This window comes from Protopterus annectens, chromosome 16.part0 (genome assembly GCF_019279795.1).
Source record: "Protopterus annectens isolate FY-2018-M chromosome 16.part0, PAN1.0, whole genome shotgun sequence".
In the NCBI taxonomy this organism is placed as follows: domain Eukaryota; kingdom Metazoa; phylum Chordata; order Ceratodontiformes; family Protopteridae; genus Protopterus; species Protopterus annectens.
In genome coordinates this window covers 559,612,256-559,635,686 of record NC_056750.1, presented here as the reverse complement: position 1 = coordinate 559,635,686, position 23,431 = coordinate 559,612,256, and the positions used below count along the sequence as shown (strand labels likewise).

At 38.8% G+C, this 23,431-nt stretch overlaps 1 protein-coding gene across 2 annotated transcripts in view; it reads right to left on the bottom strand.

Moving 5' to 3' along the window:
* HMCN2 (hemicentin 2) overlaps nt 1-23,431 on the bottom strand; it is a 2,554,053-nt gene that overhangs the window by 1,498,562 nt on the left and 1,032,060 nt on the right. For both annotated transcript variants that reach the window (XM_044058392.1, XM_044058391.1), the window contains exon 31: nt 10,519-10,797. In XM_044058392.1, coding sequence (XP_043914327.1) covers nt 10,519-10,797 — 279 coding nt within the window. The remainder of the gene's footprint in view (nt 1-10,518; nt 10,798-23,431) is intronic.

The window sequence follows — 23,431 nt, the reverse complement described above, 5'->3', positions numbered from 1 at the left end:
ATCAGTGTACTGGTACTGTTTTCGTTTTATACTGGTAGGAGGCAAATGAGCATGACAGAAACCTCAGAAAAGTTCTGGAAAGAGCTTGTGAAGTTAATCTTAAGCTGAATCCTCAGAAATGCAAATTCAGGTTATGAAAAGTCACTTATGCTGGTCATTTATTTACCATTTCAGACCCTTCTAAGAAAACAGCTATTCTCGAGATGCCAGATATAGTCAATGTTCAAGCCCTGCAATGTTTTCTTGGCATGGTTAACTACCTAGGCAAGTTTATTCCAGATTTGAGTCAAATATCAGCACCACTTAGAGAGCCAACATGTAAAGATGTATCCTGGTCATTGTTGGAACAGCACCAGAGAGTATTTGATGTTCTGAAATGGAGAATTGTCAGTCCACCAACTCTCAGATACTACAATGTCCACAAACCAGTTACTCTTTCCTGTGATGCTTCACAATTTGGTCTAGGTGCAGTAATTCTACAAAAGGGTCAATCTGTTGCCTATCCATCCAGAACTCTTACCCAAACTGAAATGCAGAATGCTCAGATAGAGAAAGAACTCTGGGCAATTTTGTTTGCATGTTCGTAGTTCCATGATTATGTTTATGGTAGACCTATATGGATCGAAATTGACCACCAACGTCTAGTCACGATTTTGAGAAAGCCTATGCATGCAGCTCCAGCCAGATTGCAGCGCATGATGTTGAAACTGCAAAAGTATCATTTCAATTTTGTCTATAAGAAATGCAAACTTCTTTATCTTGCTGATACATTATCCAGATCACCCAGAAATACCATTGAACAGCATGAGAATGAGCAACTTGATTTTGAAGTCATGGAAGTGAGACATTTTTTTTCCACATGTCTTGATGAGCTGAGAGAACATACAGCCACAGATTTAGTTTTATAGACGCTCAACCACTTTATCAAACAAGGATGGTCGTCAAAGCAATCTAGTTTATCTCAAGATGTGCAATCTTATATTCCATACACATGAGATTTTGTTTGACAATGGTGTCATCATGAAATGTTCAGAAAGTCATTGTTCCAAAGTCCCTAAAACAAGAATACATAACTGTCTTGCATTGTAACCACCAAGGAGCTGACTCTACCAAAAGAAGGGCAAGAGGACTAGTATTTTTCCCTTCTATGTCACAAAATATTGAGAGAGTGCTATCATCTTGTTCTGTGTTTAACAGTACTAAGTCACATCAACAGAAGGAATCACTTCAGCTAAATCAGATTCCTGAACTACCTCAGTCGACAGTAGCCACTGACATTTTCAAGTGGAATGGTCAACATTACTTGGTGTTCATAGACTCTCATTCTAGTTGGTTCAAGATTGACCTACTTCTTAATCTAGCATCCAATACTGTCATTACTAAGATGAAGCATAATTTTGCAGCCCATGGTAGCCTGCGCAAAGTTTTTTCTGACAATGGCACACAGTTTACAAGCCAAAAGTTCAAAGATTTGCCAACGAGTGGGACTTTACTCATGTCATGAGTAGCCCAAAGTACCACAGTCAAATGGTTTGGCAGAATGTGTTATTCAAAGTGTAAAAGTTACTAGAGAAGTCAAAATGAGACACAAGTGGTGTTTTCCTGAATGTTTTAAATCTCAGAAATATTCCTTATGATAAACATCTTGGTTCACCTGCTCAGAGACTTCTGTCGAGACAAGCCAGAACTACATTACCAGTTAGTAGTCAATTGTTGATTCCATGTGTCAAGAACAACAGGCAAGTGAAAACCAATCTGTTGAAGAAGCATTTAGCCCACAAGCCCTATTACAATAAGACCAGCTAACTGCTTAATCCATTATGAGAGAGAAGTGGCAAGGATGCAAATGTCCAAAGGTTATGATCGGATAGAAGCTGTGGAAAATATTTGCTCACAGCCAAGATCGTACATTGTGGAATCACAAGGAGTAGAATTTAGGTGGAATCGGAAACATTTGATGCCGGTGTTCATACCTATACCACAGCACATAGCGTGTGAAAAAGACTAGTGAATTGTCCAGTGTTCCAGTTCCAGAATATCCCAATTCTCCTGTGATGAATCCCAAAGTTCCTGATACGACTTGTTCACCAAAGACTGTCCCTGTTGCTAAATCCAGTCCTGATTACTATGTTACCAGATCCAGTTGTATCTCCAGACCATGTAATAAATACACAGCAACTTGGACATGAATGTTATGTTTGTTTCTTTCTATATTATTGCATGTCTAACTCCAATGTCAGTTCTATTTGAAGGCAATCTTTTTAAGAGGGATTATGTAGATCAATGTGTGTGTGTGTGTGTGTGTGTGTGTGTGTGTGTGTGTGTGTGTGTGTATGCTATCTAAGGGCTTGCACAAGTGTATAAATACTGAGCATGTGCGAGCCTGGCTGTCGTTTTGTAGGAAGGTGTTGAAATGTAAGCATGCATGTCTGTGTAGTCTGTCAGTTATTCAATTTGTTTATATTTTATGCTTCTGCTATCCATCCTGATGTGCTTTTCATGTAATATAGCATCTAAATGAAATACCCCACCTGCTCATCATCTGTACTAAGAGGGCTGAGTGACAAAGTTGAATGTCAACAGTTGCTAAACATGACATCTATACCCAAGATCCTATGAACCTATGTAAGAAATAGAACAGACTGTGTTGTCACGACTTCTGACTCCTACAGGAATGCTACTGTGCTACTTGGCAGGTCTTATAAGGAACACTCACATTGTTCACAGTTTTAAACTGCTGCCCTGTTTCTGACATGCTTAGTGATCCTGATAATGGTTAGGTGTTGGGGTGACTTAAGATGGTGCACCTCAGATGTCCTACTGTTAAGTGCTGAGAAGGAATACTGACTACACTAGTTCTTTGTTTAAACTGCAGTCCACACTTCTCCATTCTCATTGTATGCAGTAATGGCAGCAGGTTTGCTTCATTCAGACTTTCTAACTTGGCCACCCTATGTTACTGAAAAGAAAGGGCCAAAATGATCTTTGCATTATTTTTATTTTTAAAGTGCAGTTCGATTTTATTGAATAGGGATGTGGAGCATTGCCTGCTTGAATAAGTGCTGTAATTTAAGAGAGTATGAGGCCATCCACAAGTTATTCTCTATGGACTCAACAAACTCTTGCCCTGCTGTGGCCCTCACTTTGGTGTGATTGCCATAACTGCTTTCTTGCTGGCCTGTCAGTATGTGTCCATCAGATATGGAAAATCTTTTTTAGAATCGCACAGATTTCTTTAACTCAGTGGTTTCCTGGATCACTACTGTCCACTAATGGGATCTAGGGTTATTGCAATAACAAGCATAAAATGACCTTGGGCCACAGTTTTTACTACCACATCTGCTGATGACTTTAACTAGGCTCATTTAAACTGCATGTCTGAGATTTCCCCTTGCATAGAGAAGCATCTGCTAGGAATTTGAAGGAGACCCTCATCATATGTATAGGTTTCTTATCTCCCTACAGGCACCACTCAGGCCATCTGACCCAATTCACCACCAAGAATCAATCATATATTTCCAATTAATTTCTTTGTCAGAAATTGTGAGGTCACACAATCTCTTCACTGATAATGGACAATGTTCTCAGTAAAAGTCATTATCTATCACCTCATTAGAAGTCCACTTTAAACTAGGATAAAGACAGACATCAATGGACTCCATTGTTCTTTATATGAAATACATCAGAAATATGTTGCATACTTACAAATACTGTATTCATCTTCTTCCTAGACATCATCATCTTCTTTCGGCTGTTCCTGTTAGGGGTCGCCACGGTGGATCATCTGTTTCCATTTCTTCCTGTCCTCTGCATCTTGTCTTTCACACCAACCACCTGCATGTCCTCTCTCACCACATCCATAAACCTTATCTTAGGCCTTCCTCTTTTCCTCTTACCTGGCAGCTCCATTCTTAGCATCCTTTTCCCAATATACCCAGCATCCTTACACAGCACATGTCCAAACCAATGCAATCTCGCCTCTCTTGCTTTGTCTCTAAACTGTCCAACCTGAGCTGACGCTCTAATATATTGATTCCTAATCCTGTCCATCCTAGTCACACCCAGTGCAAATCTTAACATCTTTAACTCTGCCACATCCAGCTCTGACTCCTGCCTATTTGTCAATGCCACCGTCTCCAACCCATATAACATAGCTGGTCTCACTACCCTCTTGTAGACCTTCCCTTTCACTCTTACTGGTACCAGTCTGTCACAAATCACTCCTGACACTCTTCTCCACCCATTCCAACCTGCCTGCACTCTCTTCCACACTCACCATTACACTGAACTGTTGATCCCAAGTACTTAAACTCATCCACCTTTACCAACTCTATTCCCTGCATCCTCACCATTCCTCTACCCTCCCTCTCATTCACACACATATATTCTGTTTTAGTCCTGCTGACCTTCATTCCTCTCCTCTCTAAAGCATATCTCCACCTCTCCAGGGTCTTCTCAACCTGGTCCCTACTCTCGCTACAGATCACAATGTCATCTGCAAAAATCATAGTCCACAGGGCCTCCTGTCTGATCTCATCTGTCAACCTGTCCATCACCACTGCAAATAAGAAAGGGCTCAGAGCTGATCCTTGATGTAACCCCACCTCCACCTTAAACACATCCGTTCCACCGCAGTCCTCACCAATGTCACACTACCCTCGTACATATCCTGTACTACTCTTACATACTTCTCTGCCACTTCCGACTTCCTCATACAATACCACAAACTCCTCTCTAGGCTCCCTGTCATATGCTTTCTCCAAGTCCACAAAGACGCAATGCAACTCCTTCTGACCTTCTCTGTATTTCTCCAACAATACTCTCAGAGCAAACATTGCAAGTATCTGGCAAAGCTTAGTGGTAAATCACTTTGTCTATGGTCTGCAGGGTCCTGGGTTTGAGTCTTGCAAAAGATATTTAAGGGGGTTGGGAGGGTGGCCTAATGGTTAAGGTGTTTGTCTTACAAACACAAGATGCAGGGTTTGAGTCTCACAAGGGATATTTGGCTAGGCTTAAAATGGCTCACAAGGGCAGTTAGCCTAGTACTAATCTATAAATCTATAAATCTGTAGTGCTCTTTCCTGGCATGAAACCATACTGCTGATCACTAATCATCACCTCCCTTCGTAACCTAGCTTCCACTACTCTTTCCCATAACTTCAAGCTGTGACTGATCAATTTTATCCCTCTGTAGTTACTGCAGCTCTGCACATCACCCTTATTCTTAAAGATAGGTACCAAAAACACCTTTTCTCCGCTCCTCAGGCATCCTCTAACTTTCCAAAATTTCATTAAACAATCTCGTTAAAAATTCCACTACCATTTCTCCTAAGCACCTCCATGCTTCCACTGGTATGTCATCTGGGCCTATAGCCTTTCCATTCTTCATCCTCTTCATAGCTGTCCTTACTGCCTCCTTGCTAATCTGTTTCACTTCCTGATTCACTATCCCCACATCATCCAGCCTTCTCTCTCTCATTCTCTTCATTCATCAGCCCCTCAAAGTACTCTTTCCATCTACTCAACACACTCTCCTCACTTATGAGTATGTTTCCCTCACTATCCATTATCACCCTTATCTGCTGCAAATCTTTCCCAGCTCTGTCCCTCTTTCTAGCCAATCGGTACAGGTCCTTTTCTCCCTCTTTAGTGTCCAATCTCTCATACAACTCTTCATATGCCTTATCCTTAGCCTTCGCCACCTCTCTCTTTGCCATGCGCCTCATCTCCTTATGCTCATGTCTACTTTCTTCATCTCTTTGACAATCCCACTTCTTCTTCATCAGCCTCTTCCTCTGTATACTCTCCTGTACTTCCTCATTCCACCACCAGGTCTCCTTGTCCTCCTTCCTCTGCTCAGATGTCACATCAAGCACCTTTCTAGCAGTCTCCCTTACTAGCTCTGTTGTAGTTACCCAGCTATTTGGTAACTCTTCACTGCCTCCCAGCACCTGTCTTAACTCTTCCCAAAACTCCACCTCACAATCATCCTTTTTTAACTTCCACCATTTAATCCTTGGCACTGCTTTCACACTCCTCCTCCTCTTCTTGATCACCATCCTACAGACCACCATTCTCTGCTGCTTAACTACACTTTCCCCTGTTGCCACTTTACAGTCTCCAATCTCCTTCAGACTGGCCCTCCTACTACATAGGCTATAATCCACCTGTGCATCTGCCTCCAATCTTGTATGTCACCCTATGCTCCTCCCACTTCTTAAAATACGTACTCACCACAGCCATGTCCATCCTTTTCGCAAAATCCACAATCATCTGACCTTCTGCATTCCTCTCCTTAACACCATACCTACCCATCACTTCCTCATCCCCTCTGTTCACTTCAACATGCCTATTAAAGTCCGCTCCAGTGACTAGTCTCTCACCCTTGGGTAGACTCACCACCACTTCATCCAACTCACTCCAAAATTTTTCTTTCTCATCCATCGCACACCCAACTTGTGGAATATATGCACTAACAACATTCATCATTACACCATCTATTTCAAGCTTCATAAACATCACTCTATCAGACACTCTCTTCACCTCCAAAACACTCTTGGCATACTGTGCCTTTAGGATAACCCCTACCCCATTTCTCCTGCCATCCACACCATGATAGAACAATTTGAACCCACCTCCTATACATCTGGCTTTACTTCCCTTCCATCTGGTCTCTTGCACGCACAATATATTAACCTTCCTTCTCCCGATCATATCAGCTAGCTCTCTGCCTATACCAGTCATACTGCCAACATTAAAAGTTCCTACCCTCCCTATTACACTCCTAACCTTCCTCCTCTCTTCCTGCCTTTGGGTATGCCTTTCCCCCTCCTCTTCTCCTTCGGCCAACAGTAGCCCAATTTCTGCCAGCACCCTATTGGCTAACAGTACTGGTGCCGATCGTTGTTAACCCGGGCCTCGACTGATCTGGTATGGAAATATGAAATGTCCGCATAAGTCATTTGGCATAAGTTTTACACCGGATGCCCTTCCTGATGCAACCCTCCCCATTTATACGGGCTTGGGACCGGCACAAAGAAATGCACTGGCTGGTGCATTCCCAGTGGCTGGGTTTCTTCTTCTTTCTAGACAATGAAGCAATATTATCAGAGATTGAAAACTAGTAACTGAAGAGCAACTGATGCATACCTTCAAAGCAATTAGAAAAGCTATTACAATACTTGAGGTTCCTGAAGAAAAGGAACCAGCACTGGTGTGACTTTGACTTCCATTTGCTTACTCTGACATTTTGTTTTATACTAATCTATTTGTCCTGCACTTGCTCCAAAGGTGATGTGTCTCCAGGGAAATACAAGGCCTGGTATTGACAAGCTTATTGATAACTTCCCTGTAACCCAGCAGACATCAGAACACAAAAATACAAAAATATATCATACTATAACACTTAAACACTCATGTCCACAACTGCCACACCATGCCCACTCCCTTTCCCCATACTGAAACCTTGGAAGCTGTTAACCCCTAAGAGTGTCAAGCAGTGGATTTTTGAAAACAACAGCTTGGACCAAATCAAGAACAATATTATCGTTACACAGCTTGTCCCTCTAGACATAAAGAAGTATATTTTAACTGAATGATAACTTAATATGTTATCTGAACTGTTAACAGCTTGAGAAATTAAAACACAAGGCAATGGAAATGTATAAAATGTGTTGTTACAGAATTCAGTGTTATCTTCTGAACAAGTCAGGTTGCTGTTTCCAAGCTAGACTATTTCCAACCAGCTACAAAATGCAATAGTTTGAGGTTACCTTTCAGAAAAATGAACAGTGGTCAGGCATTCTGGATGTACTTGAGGGCAATACTCTCAAAGGACAGATCAACAGTTCTAAATTCTAGCTGCTTTAACAATGTATTACGCTACCATATGTTGGTTGAAGTCAAGAAACTTAACTCTTAACCTTTATATAAGAATGACACTATTAAATACAAAATGCACTGAAGTTATTAAATAGTAGAGTGGGAATCGTCCTTAGTTAAAAAAGGACTAAAGATACGCTTCTCCTCCAAAAAAAGAAAGCCAATCTGGTGGTCTCCTGCCATAAACAAACTAAACAACAGAAGGAAGAAACTGTTGCAGAAAAGAGGAAAATCCCAGGATGCAAAAAACTCCCTTACCAGCCTCAATAAGAAGCTGAGATCCATCATAAAATCCTCCAAAGCTAGTTACGAAAATAAAATTGCCAAAGATTCCAAAGACAACCACAAGGTATTCTATAGTTATGTCAATAATCTCAATGTCAATGCTCAGATCTGTTTTGAGCTACAACAGAATGGCATTAAATATACTGATCCCAAGGATATTGCCAATATCCTGGCAGATCAATTTAGTGCCAAATTTACCCTCTCACCCCCTAAAGGGCCCATCTCAATACCATCAGATTGCCAAATTCCAGTTATTACAGCCACACAGGTAGAAACCACACTCTCCTAAGCTAAGAATACAGCATCCATGGGACCAGATGACATCCTGGGCTGTGTACCACATGAACTACAAAATGAACTGGCACAGCACCTAAGTGTCATGTTTAATCATAGCCTCACTTCAGGCTTTGTACCCACTGAGTGGCGCACAGCTACAGTTATCCCACTCCACAAGGGGGGGATCAACCTTGGATCCTGGGAACTACCGTCCCATCAGTCTGATGAGCCTGATCTGCAAGGGCATGGAACACATTATCATGGAACTTATAAACAAAGACATTGGCAACCTTCAAGCACTGGACCCCACCCAGTTTGGGTTCATGAAGGACCAATCTTGTCTCCTGAACCTGACTGACTTCTTTGAATCAGTCTCCAGGGCTGTGGACGAGGGTACGACGGTCCACACAGCCTATCTGGAACTCATCAAGGCCTTGAACACCATCCCCCACTCTGGAATCATAGATAAACTTACTAAGCTGGGCATAAATCCCTATGTCACTCGATGGGTTGCCAGCCCAGACTGTAAAAGTAGCCGACTCCAAATCCAGCTCCAGACAAGTGGTGTACCTCAGGGTTCAGTCCTGGGACCACTCTTGTTTGGCATCTACTTCTCTGAAGTACAGGCCAACACTAAGGGACTCTGGCTAACAAAGTTCGCAGATGACTGCAAACTGGGAGCCATTACTGAATCCACAAATGATGTGGATATTCTACAAAAGGGCCTTACAGAAGGCATATGCTTGGTGCCAGAGCCATGGGCTCAACCATAATGTCAAGAGATGTATAGTTATCTCCTTTGGGGAAAAAAGATGTACCAATGAATTACCACATAGGTGGCAGTACACTAAACACTGAAAATGTGATGAGAGACTTAGGGACACAGGTCGACAGTGGTCTCACCTTCTATAACCACATTGCCACAACAGTCAGGAAATCCTTCTATGTGGCACACCTCATCACTAAGAGCTTTTCATCCAGAAAAAAGGAGGTCATTGTCCCACTGTACTCATCCCTTATTAGACCCATTATAGAATACAATGCCCTGTTTGGTATGTACCTCTCAAGACATCTGCAACAACTGGAAAGGCCACAGAAATACCTCACTAAAAGAATCACAGGCCTAAAGCAGATGCCTTCTGCTAACTGTCTAAAACAACTCCAGCTATACTTTGTGGCATATCATCTACTCAGAGGCAATCTCTGTTTAACATACAAGGCCATGTCAAACCCTGAGCTGTTGGACATGCTCCACTTAAAGATATTCCAATCCTTCAGAGCCACATGCTCCAGGGATCTAAACCTTGTCATCACAATAAACAAAACATGCTGGAGGGATAGGTTCTTGACCCAGAGACTCCCCATACTCTAGAATAGACTGCCCATACATGACAAGCAGAGCACCTCCTTGGCCCTCTTCAAAAGGAACCTTGACAATTGGATGGGAGATAGGAAATTCACCCTGGGGATCACGTCAGTCGCCCTGCTAGACAGGGGTCCAGGGAAGTAAATACTGTGGTAAGAAATATTCAGGGAATTGTTATGGCTAGAACCACACCAAAAGCAGTCACGAAATGAGACCCTTCACCACCAGGAAATGTTTTATGTTGTTGGCTACAAGCTTTGTTAATAAGGTTTTGCAATAAACGTGCTTGGACTGATTTCCTGGTGGCGAAGGGTCTCATTTCGTGACTGCTTTTGTTGTGGTTCCAGTTTGTTCGCAGATCCTATTCTTCGAATTGTTATGGCTAGGCTTGTACAGGCCCCAGTTTAACTGTGAATAATTTTGTAACGTGTTCAGCGTAGTTGCATGTGTTTAGTTAAATATTTGTAATTCATTACTGGCATGAAAATTTGTGTAAATCTATATTTTTTTTTTTGGAAAAAAATACCCTTTCAAAAATGATGTCTTTTTATAGCACTATGATTTAGAAAGAGAATGCAAGATCATACAATTAGTTAACAAAAAAAAAAAAAAAAAAACAGTGTGTGTGCTCTGTGGATTAATATCTGCTCCATAACCTGTACTGAAAAGTTAATTCTTCCATAAATCACACATCATAACATTTAACTTACCATAAACATTCAGCTTAAACTTTTTCTCTGCTGTTCCAATGCTGTTAGATGCACGGCATGTGTAAATACCAGCATCGGATATCTGAGACTTGCTAATCTGCAGAATCTGCCCCTTTTCCAAATAAGTTGTTTTAAAGTTTGACGCAAGGGGGAGACTGTCCTTTAACCAGCTGATTCTAGGCACTGGAGCTCCCTGAACATCACAATGCAGCTTTGCATGTTCATTCAATAGCACACTCAGCTCTGTTGTTTGGTTTGATCCCCGGATTGTAGGTTGTGCTACAATAAGAAAAACAAGAGAAATAAGTCCACTGCTTCTCATCCAATATTATAATAAAGTTCTTTCAGATTATATCAAGGTTTCAAATACTTCAGAATGGTTAATTTTAAGATACTTTGCAAAATACTGAAATAAAGCAGATTTGAATGTCCTATATATATATATATATATATATATATATATATAAACACAAACCAGCTGGAGCATGTACATATGTGTCATTTTTGTGATTTAGTGTTTATACAGTCAACATAAATATCAAAGACCAGTTAGTATACTCAAAGTCTGTGAATGGGCCACTTTTTGATTGATTTATTTAGTTAGTTACTTATGCATTTATTTTTGGGGACTGGGATCCTAGACTAATACCCACACCATATAAAGACTAAAGAGAAACAGTTTGTGAATGCATCAGGAAGGATTTCACAAGGTAAGGGGCAGTATGTGGATAACACAATCATTCTTAAAAGACCACTATGGACAATACTGAAAACTCATATACTTAAAATGTTTTCATAAAGTTCTAAGCAATTCAAACCTGCCCGCATCACAATAATTACTTATTAATCATTTTTAATTTTTTTTTTCTAACCCTAAATGTCTTATAGGAACAGACATGCTGACATGATTTTGTTTTCCCGAAAAGCTACTTCTTGCCCATGATGCAATGTTAGAACACACTTGATGAGATAAATTCTCCTGTGTTTCTCATATCAGATACACTAATTTACTTAGAATGGAAGTACTGAGAAATACTGATGTTTGAGAATCATCAATAAAACAGTCACTGGCCGGTTTGCAATGAATTGTACATAGTTGTTTCCTACACACATTACACAAACTGCAAAAAGGGCCTGCTGAACTGAAAGAAATAGAGAGGTAACAATCTTATTAGAAGGAAATGTTTTTGTGCTTTTCAAGTTTTGTCTTAGGGATTTGGTGGTTACAGATTTCTTTTCAGAAATTTTTTACCATCAGATTACAAAGATAGTTACGAATTATCAAAATCACAAGAGGATTTTCTCAGGTGAGGGAAAGAATACAGCTATAAATGAAATACACATTAAAGGAGCTATGAATCCTTAGGGCTTGAAGAGCTAAATGCACTAGTGACTGTGAAGTAATAAATAATAAAAACAGCCACAAATACTTTACTGTGTGTGGTTTTCCTCAACAACAATTTATTTGTCTTTATTTAATGGGAAAGTCCAACTGAGTCATACTCATTTTCAGTGGAGGCACAGTGAGAAGACCTCCATTTGCTTACATTGCATTATACTAAGTTCCAATCAAACACAGTGTAGTTACATTTCTATTTAGATTTATACACAAAAAGTTGTTACATTTCTATTTACATTGATACACACAGTAGTTATATTTCTATTTACATTTATACACAAACATTAGGTACTATACACATTCTAAGATTTTACCGAGGTAGAACTTACTAAAGAGAAAGCACATGTGCAACTTAGTGGATTGTACAGGCAGCAGTTGTGTATATAAATTATTTTGTCATTTCAGTAAGACATTGAGGATATTATGTTCAAGGAGAGTATTTGGATAGTACTGTACAGGGGAAAATTTTTAACTCGGTGATGAGCATGTACAGGACCAGGATTGGTTAACATGTTGTTTAAGCAGTGGTTTAAAACTACTGAGTTTGTCAGTGTTTTATTTGCATGGGGATACTACTCCATAGCTAAGCAATGCATTAGGAGTAGAGGAAGTCTCCTGCAACATTATTTGACTTATTTGTAAGTAATAACAATTTGTTACTAGAACGGATATCCCTTCCTGGACAGTAGGGTAGTAATGAGTTTTGTAGTGCAGGGCATTTTTCTGGATAATAAATGAATTTGTGTGCTGTAGTCAGTTGTGAATATGTTAGCCAGTTGTGCAGTTCAAGCCAGTTTAAATGCTTTAAGCTAAGGCAACGGTGGGTCCTATGAGGGAGACTGGTGGCAAATTTAGCTATTTTATTAGCAATGGTGGGTCCTATGAGGGAAACTGGTGGCAAATGTATCTATTTTATTGTAGCAGGATTCAAGTTTCTTTCTTTGAGTATTGTTTATGTTTGTTAGGATAGCAGCAGAGTACAAGAGAGTTGGCATTAAGAAGGTGGTGGCTAGAGTTTTTCTTGCAGTATCAGTAAGGAATCCATTGATCCTATAAAGTGCCTGGAGTGTAGATTTAATGGTGTGCAGTATCAGGTGGTCATACTTGAGACTGTCATCTATTATAATGCCTAAAAGTTTATTGTAAGTTACAGTTTCAGTGACAATATTATTTGTGGACTTTATGGTAAAAGATTGCTTTTGATTTTGTCAATTTTTGAGGTGAAAAGCGTTAATTTAGTTTTCTTGGGGTTGAGTAGGAGGTTTGATTCTCTGAGCCAGGTTTCTACAGAGGAGAAAGATTTTTGGGTAATGTCTTGGAGGTTATTTATTGTTGAGGCTGCACATGTTAATGTTGAGTCATTTGTATATATAACTAAACTAGCATGGTGAGTGGAGGCTTGGAGGTCATTAATAAATATATTAAACAGTAGTGGACCCAGGAAAGAGCTCTGACGGACACCTGTAGTGCCTTGTTTAATAGGATGAGTAGGTTTCTTGCCATTTAATGGCTTATTGCCTTCCAGATAGGTAACTAAGGAATCACAACAAGGATTATTGCGAAGGTCCTACTGATGAGAGCCGAACAAGCAGTTGCTGGTGCGAGACAGTATTAAATGCCTTTGACAAGTCTAGGAACAAAGTGGACACAAGGAGATCATTGTTTCTATGTTGGTTTATTATACTGGTAAAATAGAGTAGAGCAGTTGTGGTGCTGTGCTGAGGGCTAAAGCCATGTTGTGTTTCTTGAGGTTAGGTATCGCATCAGCTGCATATGGATGCATTTAATATTTTGGAGAAGGGGGAGAGAATTGCTACTGGTCTGTAGTTATTAACTCTATATATGTGCTGCCTTTGTGCAGTGGTATGAGGTAGGACTTTTTCCACAGTGATGGGGTACATCTTTCTGTTATGGGCCTTTAGTATGGACACAGAAGGCTACAATTTCTGCAGCTATTTTTAGGTAGTCTGATGGTAGTTGGTCTACAACTGCAAAAGTAGTTTTTTGATTAAGGAGCAACTTCCTTATAAGTGAGGTAGGCGCTGGATTAAAACTGAAGAACTGTGGGTGGTTTTGATTGGACAGGTGTAGAGTCTACTTCAGTAGACTGAAATGCCGTATTACCGACACTTAAAAAAAAAATTAAACCAAAAGCTCGTAATTTCAAAAATCTGACACCGCAAATGATCACATAACTGAAAATACCAGACAACTGTATAAAATACAGTGTAAAATACCTCCCAAAAAAAAGTATGCAGAATCTTTCAAAATGCGTACTGCTTACAAAACACATTGAAACTGACACCTACCAAATACATACAACAATAACAAAACATTAATCCCAGAAACTTACCATAATGTTAATAATCTACCAAAAAACTATGGCACATGGAAATAAATAAAAACACTGGAAATTACAGCACATAAATTAACCCACCCACCCACTAATACAAACCCAAACAATACCCACTGAAAATTCATAATGGTAACTAAAGTACCAACATGAATATTCAGTAGCAAATGTTACAATTAAAGAGAACAACTAATATCCAAACAAAGCATTTATGCAGGGGGACAATGCCGCCCTGCATCACCCCTTGGAAGTCTGTGCCCCCGACCCCTGCAAATTAAATATACCAACTCCAGGATTAGACTGTAGTGTTGAATTGGGTGGATTTCCTGTTCCGCTCACCTCTGACAGTCAGCATTCTAAATGTTCAGTGTTCTGAATGTCGGTAATGTGAAGTTTCAGTCATATGAAACTTCAGTCTTTTTACCTCTGTCTTTTCAGTTTCAGTAATATGGCATTTTGGTCTACTGAAGTAGACCCAACTCTCTCTCTCTCCCTCTATACACACACACACACACATATATATATATATATATATATATATATATATATATATATATACATACAAAGATAGAGAGAGAGATATGTGTGTGTATGTATATGTACATATATTTGTGTGTGCGTGTCTGCATGCATAGATATATATATATATATATATATATATATATATATATATATATTGCATATACAGGAATAAATATATTAACATAAAACTCCAGGATTACACTGTAGTGTTGAATTGGGTGGATTTCCTGTTCCGCTCACCTCTGACAGTCAGCATTCTAAATGTTCAGTTATGAATGTCGGTAATGTGAAGTTTCAGTCATATGAAACTTCAGTCTTTTTACCTCTGTCTTTTCAGTTTCAGTAATATGGCATTTTGGTCTACTGAAGTAGACCCAACTCTCTCTCTCTCTCTCTATACACACACACACATATATATATATATATATATATATATATATACATACATAGAGAGAGAGAGAGATATGTGTGTGTATGTATATGTACATATATTTGTGTGTGTGTGTCTGCATGCATAGATATATATATATATATATATATTGCATATACAGGAATAAATATATTAACATAAAACAAATATATATTTGCACAAATGTCTTAGGTTCATAGGTTCATAGGTTTATACTAGGCTATCTGCCCTAAGGCATTTATAAGCCTAGCCCAAATTATTGTGGCTTACGCCACCCCTTATATGAAAAAATACTGTGCCCATTAGTTTGTTGTGCCTCTGTCCAGCAGTGACACAGAGATGATTCCTGGGGTAAACCTACGATCTCCCATCCACAGGTCTAGATTTCTCTTGAACAGAGTCAGCGAGGTGCTCTGCCTCACATGGACCGGGATTTTATTCCACAGCATAGGGAGTCTCTGAGTGATAAATCTATCCCTCCAGCACGTCCTATTTATATCCGTGCTAAGGTTTAAGTCACTTGCTCTAGTGGTTTTGGTGGATTTGGATTTTTTGAGGTGGAGCATGTCCATTAATTCCGGGTTGGACATGGCCTTGTATGTCAGGCACATGTCACCTCTGAGCAGACGGTATGCGACTGAATAGAGCTGGAGTTTCTTCAATCTGGCAGCATATGACAGATTTTGGAGTCCCTTTATCCTTTTGGTGAGGAACTTTTGGGTCTCTCCAATTGCTGCAGATGTCGGGTGAGATACATCCCGAATGGGGCATTGTACTCTATCATTGGTCTGATAAGTGAAGAGTACAGGGAACAATGACCTCACTAGATCTGGATGTGAATCCCTTCATGATCAGGTGGGCAATGTAGAAGGTCTTTCTAACCACTTTAGCAATGTGAGTGTCAAAGGAAAGGCCACTGTCAACCTGGGTCCCCAGGTCCCTGATAACCTCTTCTGTGCTTAGTGGATTGCCACCTATATGGTAGCTTGGGGTTACCTTGTTTTTCCCGAAGGGTATGACTATACATTTTTGGCGTTTAACTTCAGGCCATGGCTCTGGCACCATCTATCTGTTTCCGTGAGTCCCTTCTGAAGGATATCCGTGTCCGATGCACTTTCCACTATGGCGCCCAGTTTGCAGTCGTCTGCAAACTTTGTCAGCCAAAGTCCTCCCATGTTGGCCTGTACTTCTGAGAAGTAGATGCCAAACAATAGGGGCCAAGGACCGAGCCCTGTGGGACACCACTTGTGACCGGCTTGGAGTCTGACACAGCGCCAGCAACTCTAACCCTGTGGGTTCTGTCCTTAAGCCAGTTTGCAACCCATCTTGTGACATATGGGTTTACATTTAAGCTGGTAAGTTTTTCTACAATACCCGAGTGGGGTATTGTGTCGAAAGCCTTGCAAGGTCAAGGTAGGCTGTATGGACTGCCTTTCCTCATCAATGGCCTTGGTGACTGTTTCAAGAAGTCAACCAAGTTCAAAAGGCATGATCTTCCCTTGACAAAGCCAAACTGGGTCGGGTCCAATGTCTGCAAGTCCCCTATATCTTTGTTTATGAGCTCCATTATGATCCTCTCTATAGCTTTGCAGACTAGACTTGTTAAGCTTATGGGCGGTAATTACCAGGGTCCGTAGAGGCACCGCCTTTGTGGAGTGGGACCACAGTTGCTGTACGCCACTCCTTGGGCACGTATCCTGTGGTAAGGCTGAGATTAAACAGCTGCCTTATGTGTGGGTTTAATTCCTCATTTAGCTCGTGTAGCACACAGCCGGGGACACCATCCGGTCCCATTGATGCTGTGTTTTTAGCTTTAGAGAGAGCAGCTTTCACCTGCGCATTTGAGATGTCCGGGAGGCTACACTCGGCTGGGATAGTTATCTCTCCTTTAGGGGGGGGAGGGGGGTGAAGTTTGCACTGAACCTGTCTGCCAGTATGTTGGCAATGTCTGTGGGTTCAGTGATTTTTGTATCATTTTGGACTAATTCTGAGCATATCTGGGAGTTTCCACCCAGGTTCCTAACATAGCTGAAAAAGGCCTTATGATTGTCCTTTGAATCCATGGCAATTTTTCTCTCAAAATTGGCCTTAGTTGATTTTATGAGTGCTCGTATTTTTTTACTAATAATGATCAGGGGTGACTTCCCTTTTATGGATTTTGTTCTATCATGTAATAGCTTTCTCCTCTTATTGTAAAGTTTGTTAATGGCTGGGGTCCACCAGACTGGACGTTTGCCCTTTGTGGAAAGAGTCTTGGTTTTATTTGGGATTACCTGATCCATGCAGTCCTGGAGGTGTTCATAGAAGGCATTTGTAAGGGCTTCCGCAGCTTGGGTTGTGGTTTCCTCTGGCTCAGGGGCCTTGAAGGATACCACACCAGTCTTGAGTAGTGTGAAGTTTGCTTTAGAGAAGTTCTTCACTATGGTCTTTTTGCTTGGGGTGGGGCGGGATGTGGATTTCCAGTGAGATTAGTTTATGATCAGATCTCACCAATGAGGGATATACTTCGGTGTGGAGCATTTTGTCCCCATGTTTGTGACAATGAGATCTAGTATATTTTCTCCTCTCATGGGAACAGTGACTAGCTGTTCCATGGCATTTGAATTTATGAACTCCAGGAACCGTTGGGCTAGAAAGTTAGGGCTTGAGTAATGTTCCCAGTCTATATTCGGGTAGTTGAAGTCACCCAATATGATGGTGTTTGGAGATACATTTATACCCTCCAGTGTCTTCAGGAAGGCTGTGTGGGGTTCCTGAGTTTGAGAGGGTGGCCTGTAGCATGCTACAATTTGTAGAGCAGTTTTGCCTATGGTTAATTGCACCTGGATGGTTTCCGAAGCTTAGTGCGTTGCCACCAACCTGGAGGTGTGAGTATCCTTTATGAATATGGATACACCCCCTCCTTTTGTGGTGTGGTCCGGGTTTTGGGGCCGGAACGCATGATATGAGGTAAAACCTAATAGTGCCGGGGTGCTCTCAGGAGCCTTGAACCAGGTTTCAGTTACAGCACAGACATCGATGTTCTCCATACTGAGAAGGGCCTCGAGTGCGTGCATTTTGAGATTTAGACTTCTGGCATTGAGCAGCATTACCCTCAGTTTCTTCCCATTTTTGTTGCAATATACATACATAAAATTCATTCAACAGCTACAAAGTAATCATAGAACACTGAGTAATATTTCTCTGTTGAGTTCAGTTTTAAATCCGTCCTTGTATTCTGTAGCCATTTTGGTTGTTTGCATCTTAACAGGCATTCTGTATTACATATCACAGTGACTATAAAATTCTATAAATGAAGGCCAAACTTCCTTCTCTATTCTTTTCATTTATTTTCATGGCTGTTGTAAATAAGCTCTGGAGAAGTGAGAATTGAGATGTGGTTAAACTTCCAGGAATTATAACAATAAACAACACCAACATTTTAGTTAATAAATAATTTATGAAACCACAATGCTTGCAAGAAACCTTGTAGAACATTTGTAGAACTTAGCAATCATGAGCCATTTGTAGTCAGTCTGCTTTGATGGTGGAGTTGCACTTCGAATAACCAATACTTTCATTTCTGTATATAGTTTCAATGCTAAATGAAGTGATAAATGATCTATGAAGACATTTCCAAGAGAATAATTTCCAAGAAAAGATGATGCACTTTTTTGAGGATATAAAATCATGTTTTATCTGTTGGGGTTAAGGTTGAGTTACTAATTTTCAGATTATAATCCCAATAGTTATTTTTGATATTAAATTTGTAGCTTTTAATTATTTTATATAGTTTGGGAAAGTATGGTGTTACTATCTCATCTTTTTATTTTTGTGATTCTTTAAAGAACCATGTATGGCCTGATAATCATTTTTTAGTTATATCTGACACTGAGTCAACTTTAGAGATTAAGAACTGTACCATAAGTTATTTTCCAGAGTCATAAATATGAATTAAATAGTTTGTATTAAGCACTTTAGTATTTCTTAACATTTGATTCCAAAAGATCAAATCCTCATTTTTACAAATTATCATTTTTGAAAGTTCAGACTACCTACACATTCTGGAGTAGATGTTAAGGGGAAAATTGAAAAACATGTTTTATCTCCTGGTATTTGTATATGAGTTTTCTGTGCGGCCACGGTGGTGCAGTGGTTAGCATTGTCACCTCACAGCAAGAGGTTCTCCGGTTCGATCCTCGGCTGGGGTGCCTTCTGTGCGGAGTCTGCATGTCCTCCCTGTGGTCGCGTGGGGTTTCCTCCGGGTGCTCCGGTTTCCTCCCACATCCCAAAGACATGCTGCAGGTGGATTGGACACTCTAAATTGGCCCTAGGTGTGCGTGTGAGTGTGCCTTCTGTGGAAGGTTGGGCGCCGGGCTGGCAACTTGACACCGTAAAACTCCACTGCCAATTAATGTGCGGACAAGGTGATCCGCTGTGGCGACCCCTAACCGGGAAAAGGCCGAAAGAAGAAGAAGATTTGTATATGAGTTTTCTAAATGTTTTAATATGTTTAACATGTTTTTATAGAGCTAGAATATGTTGTATTGTTGGTGTTTTAAATAGATGTTTCTTTAACAGCCATTTCATATTATTCAAAATTAGTATATGTTGTATAGTGATACTTTTCTTTATTTAACCAAATGGCTCCTTGAAGTTTTTTTCTATAAACCATAAAGCAACTGTTTTAACAACTGAGGCTATAGCATAAGCGTCCAGGGTCAAGAAATTCTATTGTATCATCTTTCCATTCTTTTACATGATATTTCAAAGTTATTCTGTGTTTGTTAGGGCTATATAAGACCTTCAAATAAATGTACTTAAACTGTTTAATATGTTATTTAGAATGAACTAAAGAAGTTGCCTGTATAATGTATAGCATTTTGGATAAAAATAACCATTTTAATTAAAGTTAACCTATTACTTAATCCATTTATTATTTAATACTGTCTAAAATACTTTTAAATGCATTTTTGCTATTTCTTTACAAATGCATGCAAGAGCACCCCCTAAATATTCAACCTCTTTATTATCCCATTAAATCTGTTAGTTTCCATTAAATAGTTTAACTCTTTGTTAATTAATGTTAATTGTATTCTGACTTTAAACCCGACATCAATTCAAAATACTTATATTTCTTAGTGAATAATCAATATTACCTATTATTAGCAGTATACCTACAGTAAATAACAGATTTTTGGAGTACATTAATAATTTATTTTTAATCCTACTATAAAGTTAAGTTTTATGTAATTGGCTAGGCACTCAATAGCCAAAGCAAACAATAAAGGAGACAATCTGTAACCTTGTTTTGTACCCTACTGATTAAGAAATAAAAAATCCTAATATAACACGAGAATTAATTTTGATAAACATTATTAATATGAGCTATAAAGCTGCTTAGAAATCTGCATGTTTCTAATATTTCAGTTAAATTACTCCATCTTACTGAATCACAGGCTCTGTCTAGTTCCAGGATAATTACAGGTAGCTTGTGTATAATGTTACTGGCATAAATTAGTCATTCTTTTGATATTGTCTTGCATTTTTCTATTTAATGGAAAACCAGTTTGATGTCTGTCTCTTAAAAGAGGTAGTACAGTTTTAGTCTATTGGCAAGGACTAACAAAAAATGATAAACAACATTCGGTAATGATATTGGTGTTTAAGAAAAGCAAAGATGGAGCTTTATTCTATTTAAAAAAAAAGGAGTTCATTTTTATGATGAAGATATTAATTTCTATGAATGTTGTTTTTCTTTTGGCTTTTCCCAGTTAGGGGTTGCCACAGTGGAACTCCAGTCTGCTAATGACTGGCAGTCGATTTTTACAGTGCCAAGGTGCCAGCCCAATGCCCAACCTTCAACGAAGGTATGCCCATTTACGCATGTCTTTTGAACTCAATTCAACCATAGGGAGGATATGCAGACTCCACACAGAAGGTGCTCCAGCCAAGAATCAAACGGGAGAACCTCTTGCAGTGAGGTGACAATGCTACCGCTGCACCACCGCGGCTTTGAATACTTTCAGTACGAGAGATATTTTGTTAAATTCAGGATGCCATCATTACCTACAACTTTATTTTCCTTCAACCATTTCATTATTTCTGTTCCAGAAAAAGTGTTTTCTATTTATCTTATTTGCTCTGAAAATATTTTTCTATATTCCTTTTTTAAAAAAAAAGTATTGCTTTCTCTCTGTTTCTACACTACTATAATATGCATTATTTTTCTCATAGCATTTTATAAAACAGTCCAGAATTTCTGTCCATATAGTTCACATTACTACCATGAATCATGATCATTTTGAATCTAAGAGCTAACTTATATAAGCCTTTAGGAGTCAGTGTGTAAGAATGTATTCTGACTTTTTCTAAACTAATTGAAACATTATGTTGCAGGATCCTTCTGAAACTCTGGATTTATTTATTTTTTTTCCATTTCTGATAATAGGCATTTCAACCCTTCTTGTGTTTTAACTTTATTTTTTCTATCTTTGTTTGCAGTTTTAATTAGACTTCTGCTCACTATTTTCTCTTTGGGTATCAATTAGAGACTTTGCTATATAAATATGCTTCTGTCAAGTCCCATAGGATCGCATTAGAAACTTCGCCAATACAACTGTAGTCTAAAACTCTTTAAACTATTTTAACTTTGTTACATAATATGGAAGCCTATTTCTTGGATTTATAATTACTATACAAATAATTGCATTATGACCTGATAAAGGAGAGGTTATCAATATTACATTTCTATTTTAGAAAACAAAGCATTTGAAATATATACCAAATCAATTATTGATCAGCTTTAAATTCCTAATAGCATATCAAATAAGAATAATGAGTGTAAAAAAGTTAATTTAGAAAGGAATTAACATCTATGAGTTTAAATAAGTTGGTAAAGTTTAATAAAGCCTTTAGGTGATGCATGCTATGTTTGTTAACTGCACTAGTGCCCTTAGACACACAGTTAAATTTTCTTGTCATTATACTTCCCTTCATATTTGAAGTTAAAAATTCCAGATACTTCCTAGACAATTAACCTCCATTTCCCAGAATCCATTACATATTTGCTAAGGTTAAGACTTTTGCTTTAATATTTAGTAATGCCCATAAACATCATATCTATATTATTACAGTACCAGTCAGTAGTTGTAGGCATTATAATAGAATTTTCCATAAGACTTCTGCTTCCCCTCTTTTCCTTAAAGCTAGAACTTGCTAGTACTGTATATTTCTTTGTACTGAATCTATTAATATCATTTTACAATAAACAATTTTTTTGCAAAAATCCCACATGCATTTTAAAAGGATTTATTTTTGTGCCTACCCAGAAGATGGATTTATGAGATACCCTCCTTGACTTAAAATTATATGTTAGAAAGTTAAATTTAAATGTTATGTTTTCAGATGGAAGCAATTTTCATCCTTCAGAAGTTTGTGGTTCACAGCTTGCTGGGAAAAAAACACATTTAACCCCCCTTTACATCCAGTGCTAAGTTTATTTGAGAAATTATCTGCAAATGATATTCATAAATAGTTATCTTGAAAAACAATATGTAGAAATGTAATTTAAATAAGGATGAGCAGTTGCCCACGAGAGAGTTTAGAAATAATAGTGAGATATGAGTGATGAAACCTGATAAGGGAGGGGGAATTGTACTTATGCATACTATTGATTACTCTAGCAGGACATTTAGTTTGTTTAACAGTGATCAGCAATACTCCAGAGTGCCCAAGAATGAGATAAATGTAGATAATGGGCAGAATAGATGCTTTTTTACATGATCTTTTCATGGAAGGAGGGATTGATTATAATGGTTACAATTTTCTTAAGCTGAATTTCCCATAGTGTCTTACATATTTGGTATTCCCAAAATTAAATAGTGTTATTAATGACCTGCTCCTTCATCCTACTGTAGCAGCATGTGAGTTGAAGACGCATCCCTTGGCTATTTTTGTTGATAGAAAGGTAAACAGGTTTAGGTCCTTGTACAAATAAACCTTAAACATTTCCTGAGATTTTCTGGGGTGTATTAAACCTGAGTTTTTAAATAATGGTTGTTTTTGGTAACTATTGATGTTAGAGAATTGTTTTCCTGTAGCTCTCATGAAATTGGATTGGAGTGGTTCAGGCAGTTTTTAATTAAAGTAGTGATTTGGTAAATAACATAATTAACATTATTAGTGAGTTTATAGAAAATGTTTTAAATAATAATTTTATGTTTTTTTGAAGTAGAGTATTTTAAACAGA